At 40.8% G+C, this 15,404-nt stretch overlaps 1 protein-coding gene across 1 annotated transcript; it reads left to right on the top strand.

The window, feature by feature from the left end:
• Nucleotides 1-370: 370 nt before the first annotated feature.
• Nucleotides 371-15,404, top strand: ddr2b (discoidin domain receptor tyrosine kinase 2b). The gene is made up of 17 exons (XM_029454035.1): nt 371-462; nt 2,073-2,178; nt 3,474-3,576; nt 4,567-4,804; nt 5,930-6,077; nt 6,494-6,596; nt 6,746-6,929; nt 7,832-8,072; nt 9,143-9,208; nt 9,738-9,874; nt 10,945-11,155; nt 11,245-11,462; nt 11,751-11,878; nt 12,465-12,683; nt 13,447-13,681; nt 14,226-14,375; nt 15,133-15,404. Exons 2-17 carry the CDS (start codon nt 2,094-2,096, stop codon nt 15,265-15,267), a joined length of 2,601 nt encoding a protein of 866 aa, XP_029309895.1. The 5' UTR covers nt 371-462; nt 2,073-2,093; the 3' UTR covers nt 15,268-15,404.

Genomic DNA, 15,404 nt, shown 5'->3' with positions numbered 1-15,404 from the left:
GCAGTGATAGTTTTTTCTAAAACACCATGTCTCCTTCACTAATTAGCAGGTTCTCCTCTGCAGGAAAAATAACTCCAGTCTGTTTTTGTCAGTAGCTGCTCTGGAAGCAGCCAGACACTGCTGCTCTCAGCTGCCTCTGTGGGCCATAATTGAAACTATTTGTGAATCAGGTGGAATTCTGGGATTTTTGCCTCACCTCAAAATCCCAAAGCGTGTTATTTTCTCTGTTTCATTCCTCCAGCCAGCAAGACTGTTACATCAGCCTTCGTTTCCTATCCCCCTCTCTCTCCCTCTCTCTCTTTCCTTCCCTCTCTCTCTCTCTCTCTCTCTCTTCCATTCCCAGAAAGTCCTTCAAAGGAAGAAGAGGTCAGCGACTCCCAGTGCTGAATGCATTAAGTCACAGTAGATGTGGAATATCTCCACAGACAGATGGTTTCGTAAACGAGAGAAGAACTTGCAAAAGTAAGTCAAATCCGTATTTTTCTCATGTGCTATTCACCACAGTGTCCACGTGGACTTTGAAGGAAGTTTGTGTCAGTTCAGCTCAGTATAGAGAGTGACATCATACAGGAAAATATATTATACGCAGGTAAGTACAAGAAAAAGATCTATCTGCAAATATTAAGATGAAGAAAGGCACAATATTTCTGCTTTTATTTATTTTGTATTGTATTATTTAAATCTGTACCTCAAAAATAAACAGGGATAAAAGTTATTGCAGTAGAAAGTTAGCCAGCGATCATCATGCCAGCTCTCCAGAAATGGAAACTCTACTAAAAGAGGCATTACAGACATGGGTTTTCACTTATTATGCACTATACTACAGTATAACTACATTCTATACACACAGAATGAGATTGTCCCCCAAATATTTGGTGAACCCACCACGTGAAAGAGGTGCAGTTTGTGAACAGTAGTCTAAGTTGTAGTACCAGAGTGTGGAAGAGGCGTAAGTCACTGAGACTCCGGGTTACAAGGAGGGCTGTGTGTGCGTTTACCACTGTGGGGTTTTATGGCCGATCCACTCTATACAACATCCAACTATCCTGAAACTGTCATATCACCTATGATATAAATGTTTTATATTTCTTATTGCTAATCCCTTTTAATCTAATTCTTATTATTGTTCACTGCATACTAGTCTTTCACAGCTTTAAGAGCACGCTAATCCTGTATTTCAGCTCACATGGGCCTCATGCAGGAAGCAATATAAGAACTAATTTCCTCTTATTTTTGTTTGTATCCACAATTTGTTCTTATTCTGATAGTCGCCCTTGAGTTCTGGGATTCACCAATGTTTTCTTATTTGTGCTCTTCTCTTAGGAAAGAGAACATTTTAGTGGTGGAGAGCACTCTTACCAAGAGGAGAAATAAACAAACAAATCCACAAAGGAAACACACGTTATACATTTTAAAAACATATAATAATATTTATATTACTATATGTTTTAGAGTAATTATCATAATGGGATTATTAAATGTGTGGGCTAAGGCAATACTATTGGTAATTTCTTCCCATTTCAGACCATAAAAACCCTCTGAATGGCTCACCAACTGCTCTTACTTCCTGTAATGCAGCACTGACAGTTCTGAAAACTCACATGCTTAGTTTTAGTTCATCCAACAGTATCTCGTTTCCACTACTGCTGAAGTTCTTCTTCTCACAGACTTCTTTTGGTGCCATCTCTCCAGAGTGCCAGAGTATTTGCACACGGCACAACACCTGCCCTAATATAGTGTTTAGGGGCCGTTATCTGTGCTAATCGGCTACACACCTCCAATTTATGATCAAGTGGAATTAGTAGTTCAGCACAGCTGGCAGAGAGCAGATTTGCATCTGGAGTTGACTGCTCTTATCTCTTAACAGACATTTAAAAGAAAATATAAGAGAAATTTAAGAGGAAGTTGCTGCATGAGGCCTGTTTGTGTATGTGGCAAATAAAACCTTTGAATCCTTCAAATCTTCCAAAATGTAAATATAAAGCACAGGATTTGAAGAATGTGTTGACAACCTAAGGTTTGCTGATTGTCTATGGTTGAAGTTGACGTTCTACTCATCTACAACCTTTCAGCTGTGCAGCCCGTGAGAAGAGATGGAGGTCATGAAGGTTCAACAGATGTCGCACCATGTCGTCTTTATCCTGCTGGCTGCTACTGTACGATCTCAAGTCAACCCAGGTATAGTAGATATTTATATTTTACATCCATGTTGTTCTTCCTCAGTAAGTCGGGGGTTAAATATGTTGCTCAAGGACACTTTGGTAGGACATGTTGGTCTTGCAGGAATCACACCTCAACATTATCAACACTAATATTATACTTCAATGATATAGTATACATTTTACATAGGTTTATATTATGTGGATATGTCATATATATATATATATATAAAAACTCAAAATAACCTCCTCATATTAAGGGATAATCATGTTGACAAGATAGAGAAGGAAAGCAATTTTAGGTGGGTGGGCTTAGAATGCAAGAATGTAATGTGTGTGTGTGTGTGTGTGTGTGTGTGTGTGTGTGTGTGTGTGTGTGTGTGTGTGTGTGTGTGTATGTGTATGTGTGTGTGTGTGTGTGTGTGTGTGTGTGTGTGTATGTGTATGTGTGTGTGTGTGTGTGTGTGTGTGTATGTGTGTGTGTGTGTGTGTGTGTGTGTGTGTGTGTGTGTGTGGTTTACCCAATGGTCAGACAGCAAATACGGTCAGAACAGGCAGACCTTTCACAAGCAGGGGGCATTTGTGGAAAGAAAAAAAAAAGTTAGATATTTCTAGGCGTAGTTATAGGTAGCACACACACCTACACTCTCTCACTCACTCACACACACACACACACACACACACACACACACACACACACACACACACATTTGACTTTCTCACTCACTCATATTTTCACAGTAAAAGGCTTATTTGTTCTGCTGCTCTCTCAAAGTCAGGCGTTTGGTGTGGGAAGGTGAATAAAACACAGACGTGCCTTAATAACCAGGTGGAGAATAAACAGTCTCACTCTGGTAGATGCAGTGAGCAGATGATGTGTAGTCAGAGAGTCATATTAAGATTCTAATGTAGCTTCTGTTGATGCCAAACTTACTTTTATTACGTAAAAGCTGATGCCCAGCAGATGCCAATGCTTTAAAACCTAAAAATATCTCTCACGTGGCTCTGGTATAGATTATGAAAAAGGATGAAAAATGAAGAGCATGCAGCTCAGAGGCCACTCCCGTCTCATTTTGCTTAGACTGGCACCTACACAGTGATGCCTCTGTTTGGGTTTAGAGGCCTTACAGGGCTGCAGGAAGAGGACTGGGGGGGGGGGGGGGGGGGGGGGGACCTGACCACTTTACACTCCTCACAACTGCAAATACACAAAAATGATACAAACTCATGTGAGGGCTTACAGGTCTCACGCACACAAACATAGATTCATACTGTGAGCAGCATGTGTATCTGTGATGCTTCATGTGTTTGCAGAAATGTGCCGATATCCTCTCGGTATGACCGGTGGGCAGATTCAGGACGAGGACATCTCTGCCTCCAGCCAATGGTCTGAGTCAACGGCTGCAAGATTTGGCAGGCACGTTGGATGACACTTTCCTTTTCCCATGTGTTCGTTTCTTTTGATGTGCTTCGTACGTTAGAGTGTTTACTCAGCTTCATCAATCAATCAAACTTTTCATACATGTTAGTGCGGTTCAAAGTGCTTCACAGAAGACTGAAAGCAGTTTGACAATTTGAGGCCAACGAGACAATAAAATGATGGAAATGTAATAAAATAGAATTAAAAGCTATAATAAACTAATAGTAGAAAAACTGTGGAAAGAAATGTATTAACAAATTAAAAAAGTAACATTTCCAACTTAAATCCAATAGAATACGTGAATAAAATAATGTAAACGCCGTCTATAAACCACTCCTAATCGAAGGCCTGGCACTTATAAAGTTTTAAACTTTTTTTTTAAACTTTAATTCCAATATAAACAATATATTATAGCCTCCTTCTTCAGTCATAATTTGTAAAGTTTAGTTTTTTTTCAACCCTGGTGTCCATTGCTATTCGTGCCAGATTCTTCTTCTGTTCATCACAAACTCACCGCTGCTTTGTTTTGTTTTTTTAAACTGCCTGAGACTTGGTGTTGCAAACAGCGTATGTGAAAGTAAATAAAACAATGTCCCCTCAAGGTCTATTTAGAGGCTGCTCTGGAGCTTTCGATCGCAGATAGATTTTGCTTCAGAACAGCCTCTAAATAGACCTTGAGGTGTTTGGTCAACTGCTGTTTCCAAGGTCGAGGATGAAATCTGACGCTCAACATTATGTGGAAGTTTCATGAACTGGCTCCATGTTGAATAATTAAAATGTTGTTTTACCTGCTGTGGTCCAGCAGCGATACAGAGTAGTCGAAGAGGTTCTCATGCACTTATGAATTATGCAGCGTAGATAAGTTCAATTAAATGTTCTTCTTCCTCCTCATGTAGTGCAACATTTCTTTCCTCTTTTAATCTTCCTCTTATTTCTCATGTTCCTCTCATCTCTGAACTCTGCCCTCCTCTTTCTCCCGCTCTTCAGACTTGACTTAGACAACGGAGACGGTGACGGGGCCTGGTGTCCTGACATCATGTCAGAGCCGGACGGCCTCAAAGAGTATCTCCAGGTGGACCTGCGTTCGCTGTACTTCATCACACTGGTGGGCACACAAGGTCGCCACGCTGACGGCATGGGTAATGAGTTTGCCCAGCGATACAGGATCAAGTACAGCCGCGACGGCAGCAGCTGGGTGGAATGGCAGGACAGGAAGGGAAGGCAGGTGAGCATGTGTAGATATTACTGTCATGGCTTCTCATTCCAGACGCGTTTTGTTTATCACTGTATCATATATCAAACATGCAGCTACTTTGAATCTGTCAATTTAAATGAGATGAAGGATCACTGGCTCCTCTTATGTCTGAACAAAATTCAGACTAAAATATTTATAAGAGCAGTTATTGAAGTTTAGGCAGTGGTGAAATGTACAAATAACATTTCTGCATTAAAATGTCTAAAAACAACCAGACATATGTTGTACATTTATTTGAGGTGACATTATCCCAAATGTTTCCAACCATTATCAAATCTTCATTGCATTGTTGTGGATGTCTGCCAGAAGTTGTCATAAACGTACTTTTTATCCAGTTTTAAGCCACGTTTGTACAAAATACATTTCGGATCTTGATGGTTTGAAACTATATATTATAACCGAATGAAGGATTTTAGTCAGCGGACGTCTGGATCTTTTCTTAAGAAACAAGCTGAGCAAACGTTCGTACATCAGAGATTAATTTTAACATGAAACGGCTTTAATCAATGTTTTTACTTGTTTTAATCACCTAGTTCGTTGGTTTTGGAGAGAGGAGTCCTCTGTGGATCATTCTGCTCCTAGTAAAAACATCCTGAACGATGAAAAATGAAGTAACCCTAACCTTAAACTGACTGCAATGACAAACTCCCATGATCCCACGCTGCTTCACGACTTCGTTTGTTATTGTTTTGATTGAGAGACTCCTAATGACAGAACATCACATATTGTGCGTTTAACCTTGAGGCACTTCTACTCTACTATATTTCAGATGGAAACATTTTACAGTTTAATAAGACGTATGATGAGGTTATCCACTTTGATGAAAGATTATAGATTACATTACCCAGTAATATATTAAATAGTTCAAATTTGCCCCAGCTCGACCAGTTACCACATAAGATACTACTTACAATACAATATCAAAACAAAGGAATAAATAGGCTCATAGTATCACACTCAGGGGCCATTCTTTTTACAATCTTTACAGACTTATCAGGTTTTACGAATGATTTAACAATCACATACAGTACTTTATATGCTGAGTGTGTTTCACTCAGCGGCTCTTATTCGTGCCGTCTGCGTCTCCTCTGCCAGGTCATCGAGGGGAACAGGAATGCGTACGATGTGGTGCTGAAGGATCTGGAGCCGCCCATCATAGCTCGTTTTGTCCGCTTTATGCCTGTGACAGACCACTCCATGATCGTGTGTATGAGAGTGGAGCTCTACGGCTGCGAATGGTTGGGTTAGTCATTGCTTTTCATTATACAGAGTGCAACATCTTCTACTGAAGTATTGTTCTGGAAATGTCTTTCCATAATACTTTTTTTGTTCTTTATTAATTTCTCACCGCAGATCAAACATACTGTACAGTGTACAGCATCGACAGTGAAAGCAAACAAACGTGTCCCCGCACTATTAAAAACTCTATTTTCCTCCCAGACTTTTATTTTCTTTGGATTTGGAATCCATAGCTAGCCTGACGCACATTTTAGTTCACGTTTGTCAAAGGCACAGGAGTGGAGAGGGGCTAAAGAGCCACAGGTTGCTGACCCCTGACCTAGTCTCACTACCAACATCTAGTTAATCTTCTAATAACTGTCATTATATCCTATAAGCATGCAGTGTGTAACTCTCTGACCTTTGACCTGCCTCCTGTAGATGGCCTGATGTCTTATAGCATTCCAGATGGACACCAAATGATCTACAGAGGCCTGGATGTCTACTTCAATGACTCTGTGTATGATGGAGCATCAGCTGAAAGGTCCAGATTATTTCAGGCATCATTTCGCTAAAACAACTTTAAAATGTGAATTTCAGTTGTGAATTAAAACATCTCTGCACTGCTCAATTATTAGAATTTAAAATGCAGGTGTTTTCTCTCTTCATTTCTTCCCTCCATCCCTCCACTAGACTGACGAAGGGCCTCGGCCAGCTGACAGATGGCACCTGGGGTCTGGATGATTTTCTCCACAGCCACATATACGGCATGTGGCCAGGGTACGACTACGTGGGCTGGAACAACAAGAGCCTCCCCAAAGGTTACGTGGAGATGATCTTTGAGTTCGACCATGTCCGAAACTTCACTTCCATGAAGGTGAGGTCGAGTCGGTGCAGGGGACAACTTCACAGAACAGTTTGATAGGGAAAAAGTGGAATATTTTTTAAATTGCTGAGCCAACATTATGCTGAACTGCTCTGTGCTGGGCAAGCACCCATCTTCTACAGCTGCAGCACATTTCACAGAGACATAAAATGTATAAAATGATGCAAAATAGCCTTCCAGTGGGAAAATTACATTCTGCCTAAATGAGTCTATTTGTCATGGGTACGTGCTGAGGCCAGGGATCCGAGATGATGGGCCTCATGCAGCAACTTTCTCTTAAATTTGTCTTATACTTTCCCTTAATTTAACTTAACTTAAAAAGAGAGAAAACAAGAGGAGCCAACTCGACATGCACCAAAGGTTGTTAACCATCGAAATCTGCTCTTATGTGCGTTGAATGATGAATCCAATTGTTTATTATTAGCATATGTAACGCCCCCTAAACACGATATAAGGGCAGGCGTTGTGTTGTGTGCAATAATCGTGGCACACTTTAATGTTACAGGAAAATCAAAAAGCATCTAAGAGCAGTTTGTGAGCAGTGCTCCCCACAACTCGTAGAATGTTCTCTAAGAGTAGAGCAATAATGAGGAATCTTTGGTGAATCAATGAGTACTAACACGATAAGAACAAATCACGGACACAAAAATAACAAGAAAATTATTCTTCTTCGCTTCCTGCATGAGGCTCAATGTTTTTATAGCTACAGCACAGCGAGACAGCTTAGTCATCACTGCACCTTCCCTCATCATCTATCCTGACAGTGTGGAGCACCCGTTTAGTCATCATAGTCATAGGGAGAGAAAACAATAAACTGACTATCTGCTACATACAGTTTTCAGTACTCTGATCATGCTTGCTTTTAGTTACATATCCCACCTCCACCTCCGCAGGTTCATTGTAATAACATGTTCAGCCGAGGGGTGAGGATGTTCAGACAGGCCACCTGTTACTTCCGCTCAGGATCAGACTGGGAGGCTGATCCGGTGACCTTTAGGCCCAATGTCGACCGCACGAGCCAAAACGCCCGTTTCGTCACCGTGTCCCTCGGGGACCGCACAGCCAGCGCCATCAAATGCCGCTTCCACTTCAGTGACCTTTGGATGCTGTTCAGTGAGGTGGCCTTCCAGTCAGGTAAGATTGGATGTCTTCTTCGAGTCAGAGCCTCCAACACTTTGATTTGAATGTTCATCCTATTTAAAGGTCCGACCATACAATGTCAATGTTGACTTAATGAGACATTTTCCACATTAAAATGTCTAAGACAGGGCGTCCTGGTAGCTCAACCGGTAGCACAGGAGTCCCATATACAAAGGCTTAGTCCTTGCCCACAGCAGCCACTGGTTCAAGTCCAACCTGTGGTGTTTGCTGTATGTCGTTCCCCTTCTCTCTGTCTCCCCCCTTCACAATCTGCACTTCTCTATCATAAAGGCATGAAAAGCCCAAAAAAATAAATTAAATTGTGTATTTACATAATCCCAAATGTTAACCTGGAGAAATTAATCAATGTCTGTTGTATCAGTGTTGTCTTTGTCTGCCAGAAGCTGTCATAAATGTACTTTTCTTCCAGTTTTAAGCCACATTTTAATGCTAGACTTTTTAGATGTTGGTTGTTTTTAACTATATTTGTAACTGAATTAAGGATTCTAAGTTCAGAGAATCAGCTAACATTAACGGCAGAAGAACAGCGTCAGAGAAACACTTATTTTTTAACGTGAAACTGCTTTATTTAATGTTTTTAAAGGTTTTAATGACCCGGACCATTTGTTTTGGAAAGGAGGAAATCTCCTAAACATCTGGATCTTACGTTAACAGAGAAACAAGCTGAGCAAAATTTGGGGGTAACTTGACCTACGGGACATTGTCTGCAGAGCAGCATCAGAGAAACAATTATTTTTAACGTGAAACTGCTTTATTTAGTGTTTTTATCGGTTTTAATCAGCAGGTCTGTTTGTTTTGGAGAGGAGGAGACCTCTGGGGATGATCTAGTAAAATCTTCCTGAACGATGAACAATAAAGGAATCCTAACAGGGAGAAGCAGACTGCCATGACAGCAAGGGACGCCACCAAGCTCCATCTTTTGTTATTGTTTTGATTGAGAGACCCTTAGTGGCAGCAAATGACATATTGAGCATTAACCTACCACCGTACCTCCTGTCCGACCTTACATCCTTCAGCTTTCCTTCTTTTTCTTTCTCACACAGGCTCAGCCGTGTATAACACATCTCTGACTCCTCGGAAACATGGACACCCCACAAACACACTGCCAGGTCAGTAGCTAAACCCTTTATGATTATCTTTTCCTATAAGTAGTGGTTTTAGTTTTAGTGAAGTGACTTTCAGGCCGTGGAGAAAAATGTTGGCAAGAGGGAGTGCAGGCTAGTTTGATATACGACTGCTGGGAAGGGATGTGGTGGTAAACAAAACACGGGTTGAGAATAATCTTCAGTCAAACAAAAATAATAAAAACATTTGTACTGTATATATTTAGACGATCATTTATGATTTTGCTAAATCAAGCTTGGCTTGGTGTCATACATCTTACTATGGTTTATAGTGATTTATTTCAGTCTAGAAGTGTGGGTGATTGTCTCTTTTAAGGAGAACTAAATGTTTTCTGGTTAAACAGTGCCCCCTGCTGAGGAATGACTGATCATAGCAATACATGTCACTTCTGTTACTATAGTTGTGATTAAACATGAAGCAGATTATACAATGAGAATATAATTATTATAGGATATACTGGTAATAAGATTAATTCAAATCCACTTGAACTCACAACCTCACCTGGTTTGTTAGGAGAGGATCCTACTCATAAAGTGGACGACAGCAACACCAGGATCCTGATTGGCTGCTTGGTGGCTATCATCGCCATCTTATTGGTTATCATCGTCATCATCCTGTGGAGGCAGGTCTGGCAAAAGATGCTTGAGAAGGTGAGAAGTTTTTTTTAATCCGTTTGTACGAAACAAGTCAGTAAGTGGTCTAGGTTTTGTTTTTCATTGTTTTTATACGACAGCTTTATGAGCTGGAATAGACTGCAGTCCCAGGGCAGTCCATATAAAGCAGGCGGGCAATGCCATCAACAGACTTGGTATTAAAAGTCTCAAAATTAAACATTTTTGTATTTATGGATTAAACACTGTCACCCCATGGTTTAAATAAGAATTCCACATAAAACCCTGTATGAGATTATGTGTTTTTTATGTGCACAGTATATAGTTATTTTTGGATCATGTGATCTCAGCCTATATGACTGCTTTATGTTCACCAGTTTGCCTGATGAAGTAGCCAGCTAAATTGAGATCAGTGTATATGATGGGAGAGTGACATTCGAATGTGCCAGGGCCCCCAAATTAGGGTTTTTACGGACCCGACTAGTTCACTTTGGTTCTTGCACACATTATATCCCACATGCCCAACTAAATGTATATTTATGGATACGTGGTTGGATGAGGACCTTTTAGCTCGAAACATGGTGTGCTGACAACCTCTCCTTTACCTCCGTTTATGGTTCCCACGGGTCCTTTAAATCCTTGAAAGTTTGTGAATTTGTGGGAAAAACATCAAGGCCTTAAAAGTTTTTGAAAAAAGACACAGTTAGGCATGGGTCTTAGAAATGCTTGAAATTCTATATTGTGCAAGAATAGAATTTATTTGTTATGTTTCTTTTTACTTGACATAAGTAAATAAGCCACTTTCTGCCGACTGCATGTGTCTCCTGCCTCGAGGAAGTGTAACAGTCACGCGCTTGCATGATTGAAGTCAGCTTAAGCAAGGGAGAGCAAGCGAGAAAGCTAACGTTAGTGATGCAGTGTTGGGTCATTGAATTTGAGGGAATTGGTCCTGGAAAGTCCTTGAAAAGTCTTTGAATTTGATGCTGTGCACACTCTAAGAGGTTAACAAGGTGTGGGAACCCTGTCAGTCACAGTCAATTCTCATATCCAAGAATGTCCAACACTGATGTCCCCTAACAACAGACCTGGACTCTCTCTCACCTCCACAGGCCTCCCGTCGCCTGCTGGATAATGAACTCACAGCTCGTCTTGCGGTGCAGACACAGGCTTTCTCCTCCCTCCACTCCTCTCTGTCCAGCGAGAGCGACTCCACCACCAACTCCACCTATGAGAGAATCTTCCCGCTCTGCTCCGACTACCAGGAGCCTTCCCGCCTTATCCGGAAACTCCCAGAGTTTGCTCAGTCCACCGAACACCTCGGTAAGATCTAACATAATGCCTAAATACTGCCGAGGTCGTCTGTGGCTGTAGCTGCTGTAGTGTGTGTGTTTGCGTGTGCACCACATCAGGACTGAGCACCTCCTGCAGAGCCCTTGCCAGCAGCGGGGCGGACGGGGCCCCCCACTATGCGGAGGCAGACATCATCAGCCTCCAGGAGTCTTCGGACAGCTACTCCATCACAGCCGTCAACATGAATCTCTTCGCTGGCACCGATTCATCCATGAGAGAGTTCCCCAGACACAAGCTCACCTTCAAGGAGAAACTGGGAGAGGGCCAGTTTGGAGAAGTACTTTCACTTTCGTAGCTCTAATGTTTGTTGGAATTGATTTGGTCGTTTAAATATATTAGATTCATCAGGACGCTCTCTCCCTGTAACCAAAGTTATGTTGATGTATCTTTATAGCGCTCATTTTAATGATTGAAGGATAGTTATTGCTGTGTGGTAAAAGCATGCAATGAATACACAGTACATGCTGACAAATAGGCAACACTTAGTGATATTAAACAGAGTTAAACAGATGGTTTCAAGTGGTGCCAGGTGGGTGATGGACTAACAAAGTGCTTTTTAAAACAGGTGCACTTGTGTGAGGCCGAGGGCATGCAGGACTTTTTGGATGAGGATTTGTCTATAGAGGGAAACAACGAGTCGCCTCTGCTGGTCGCTGTGAAAACACTGCGGGAAGATGCCAACAAGAATGCGAGGTATAAAAAGACAAAAGTATACAGAACAGTCTCCAGCTGGTTGTTATTATTCAATCAGTCAACGATAAGGTCGTCAAAAGTATCAATACTTTGATACTTTTTCGACACCATGTGTTGAAAATGATACGTTTTCTGTGATATTATTTTACATTTGAGAGGATCGTAAGTAACACAGCTATAAAAAAACAACAGATCAGAGACCGGTCTAAAACCAGGAGCACTTTTATTTTGACATTTGTCCTGTAACTTGGTGCAGTTTTAAAAAACAGTCAATGTTTGATTATGAACATACAATTGAATTTAAATTTTCCATGAAAGAAAAGTTACAAAAATGTTTTTTGTATGATGTCAATTATAGTTCTTCGGAATGTGCAGGTCAGAATAAAGACAATTGCAAACATGCATCTCTAACATAACGAGGGTTGGGCAAACATTTAAGAATAGTAATAATAATGTTAAATCCTATGTTGTCTGCCTTAGACTTTTTACAGAGGTATCGAAAGAGGTATCGAGTTAAAACTGGTGTCGTGACAACCTTACTCAACAAATCGGTAAATTACAATTGTTTGTCCCCGCTGTGCTGCAGGAATGACTTCCTGAAGGAGATCCGGATCATGTCTCGCCTGAGGGACCCCAACATTGTGCGTCTGCTGGCGGTGTGTGTGGACACAGACCCGCTGTGTATGATCACTGAGTACATGGAGAATGGAGACCTGAACCAGTTCCTCTGCATGCTCAGACTGAAAGAGGCTGCTGATGAAGACAAGACAGAGCCGGAGGAAAAAGAGGGGGAGAGTATGGTCAGGTAGGCTCATACGTCGACTGTAAATTGATTATCAAGGAGGTGATATAGAGCCAACTAGACAACATTACGTATAACCAGTGTTGTGAAGCTAATTTAAAAAGAAACCAATGACTTCATACTGATAGAAGTTGAACTACAGCAAAGCCACCCGAGGGAGAAATCTAGTTTAGTTAACTAAAGCTACTTAGAAAATGTTCTTTTCAAAAAGGAAAATCAAATTGACAATGTTCAGTGATACAAAGTTATAACAAAATATAATACAAAAGTCAAATGCCTCAGCCAGGTCACACATAAACCAAAAATCAAACATTAAACTGACCGTTTCACCTCCTGGAGCACTGGTAGAAGAAAAAAGCCTGTTTTACTCGTCAGTCTTGTATTATGTGACTTGTACAATCTCAACAATCTTCAACTTGCACCTTTTTATTCAGTTTGAAGGAAAACAATGGACATATCTTATTACATCTCAGAGCAGAATCGAAGATGTTTAATTACACTAAAGAAGCAATAGTACAATTAAAATTAAAAATCATTCCTTTCCTTTTATGGCCCAGCATTGTTTGTAGTATGAAATATGGCAAATAAATACTTTTACGACTTGAATCACTGCAAATCAGAATGTAGTTGAACTACAAGCAAGCTACTGCAAAATATTAAACTGCTTGTTAAATGACGCTGCTACTCCCCAACACTGCGCATAAGTACTCTATCTATACCGTACTTATGACTTGTATTCTCCTTCTCTGTGGCCTCTCCTCTTCAGCTACAGTAAACTAATTGGCATGGCCGTGCAGATTGCATCTGGTATGAAGTACCTGTCCTCTCTCAACTTTGTCCACCGTGATCTGGCGACCCGCAATTGCCTGGTGGGGAAGAACTACACCATAAAGATCGCTGATTTCGGCATGAGTCGGAACCTGTACAGAGGGGACTACTACAGGATCCAGGGCCGGGCCGTGCTGCCCATCCGCTGGATGTCCTGGGAGAGCATCCTACTGGTGAGAGCTGTGCGCGGCCGGGGACGTGTGGATAACACACACGTAGCCTGTTCGTCCAGCTGTGCTTTTAAGTCTTGTAAAATAGTTGTTTGTTTTAAAGTACTGGCTGTATAAAGTACTGTATAAATCTTTTTATGGGACTTTTAATTAGGGGTGTCACAATATACTGGTATTGATGATATTGACTATGAGCTTTATCTCCCTCCCCCAAACACAACATATTATTTTGACTGAGAGCTTTATTATATATATATTATTTTATTTGTTATATTTATTTTCTATATTTATCTCAGACTTTTTTTGCCTGATTTTTATTCATAATCAAAAAACTTAATGAATATTTTGTAGGGAAATTAAAGTAGATCTTAATGTAATATTGTGACTTTTAACTCAAGCAGAGTGTAATATAAAGAGAGGTCAATAAGGCTTCCCTGAGAAATACTGTTTAACGGTCCACATGATAATATTGCAGCTGTGATGATTATTCCAAACCAGCGTCCACATTAAGTCTACGCTCGATGGTATTTGTTGTCTGTTCTCTCAGGGAAAGTTCACCATGGCCAGTGACGTGTGGGCCTTCGGTGTGACTCTGTGGGAGATTCTGACTCTGTGTAAGAAGCAGCCGTACTCCCAGCTCTCTGACGAGCAGGTCATTGAAAACACAGGCGAGTTCTTCAGGGACCAGGGCAAGCAGGTGAGCATCACACATTTTAATGGTACCCATCCTCCGCAGTACAATCTGGCTATGCTCTCAGTTTCAATCCCAGTTTTGTTTGTATTAATCACCTGTATCTCGCAGTACCAACATTTGCTTTCATATTTTCATATAGCAATACTACTCACAGCCCTTTTAAGGCGAGACACTACAACAAAACACTTTTCACTGGTCACCAAACTTTACCATTAGGTAATGCCTCATTTAAATACATACAATTTCAGAAAACTTGTCATTCAAAACAAACATACACCAAACTGTCCAGTTTCATTCCTCTCTATATTGTTATAGTTGTTATAGTTTTTTACAGAGGGATTTGTTCTTGTATCATTCATAGCCTGATTTATAGAACCATAAATTATTTTCTTATGGCTGTTGACAGTATTTTTTGATTTATGGAGTGATACAAAGAAATATCCAAACTTCCCTGTGTAAAACCTTTGACTTTAATATGTCAACAAAATGAAAGAAGAATGTTGAACCTGGCTTTATCAATGATCAGATTCCTGTTCCGGAACTGTATGTGAATTAACACATATTTAATAAGATAATGCCTCATTTGCATATTTAAACACAACATTTCAGAAAACCTGTAATACAAAAGATAATTGTCTTAATGTTAGTAATCAACTGGTGAAGTTTCATGCTGATATATATTGGTTAACATGTTTACCCTATCCACCTGTAGTGCCTGCCCACATTAATCCTACATTAATATTTTGTCTCTTGCCGCCAGGTGTATCTGCCCAAGCCTCCCCGTTGTCCGGACGGTGTCTACAATGATCTCATGCTGAGCTGCTGGAGGAGGAACGCCAAGCAGAGGCCGAGCTTTCAGGAGATACACACTCAGCTGATGGAGAGCCTGCCGTAGCAAATGGAACAAATCATCTCTCTCTGTCATGCACTGTCCCTTCAGTCTGGATTTATTTAGAATTACTTTGGAGTCAGAAACACCCCATCAGATGTTTTCCTTTTGTTTTGACTGGCTTGCCCCAACGGTGCTGTAAA

The sequence above is a fragment of the Cottoperca gobio genome, chromosome 17 (genome assembly GCF_900634415.1).
Source record: "Cottoperca gobio chromosome 17, fCotGob3.1, whole genome shotgun sequence".
Classification (NCBI taxonomy): Eukaryota; Metazoa; Chordata; class Actinopteri; order Perciformes; family Bovichtidae; genus Cottoperca; species Cottoperca gobio.
Note: the sequence above shows the minus strand (reverse complement) of the source record. Positions and strands in the feature narration are given on the sequence as shown.

Bases quoted from the DNA above. Each gene is read 5' to 3' on its own strand.
- ddr2b (XM_029454035.1), top strand. From the start codon at position 2,094: ATGGAGGTCATGAAGGTTCAACAGATGTCGCACCATGTCGTCTTTATC. The intron at 4,805-5,929 runs GTGAGCATGTGT...CTCCTCTGCCAG, and splicing joins AGGACAGGAAGGGAAGGCAG to GTCATCGAGGGGAACAGGAA. The intron at 9,209-9,737 runs GTCAGTAGCTAA...CTGGTTTGTTAG, and splicing joins CCCCACAAACACACTGCCAG to GAGAGGATCCTACTCATAAA.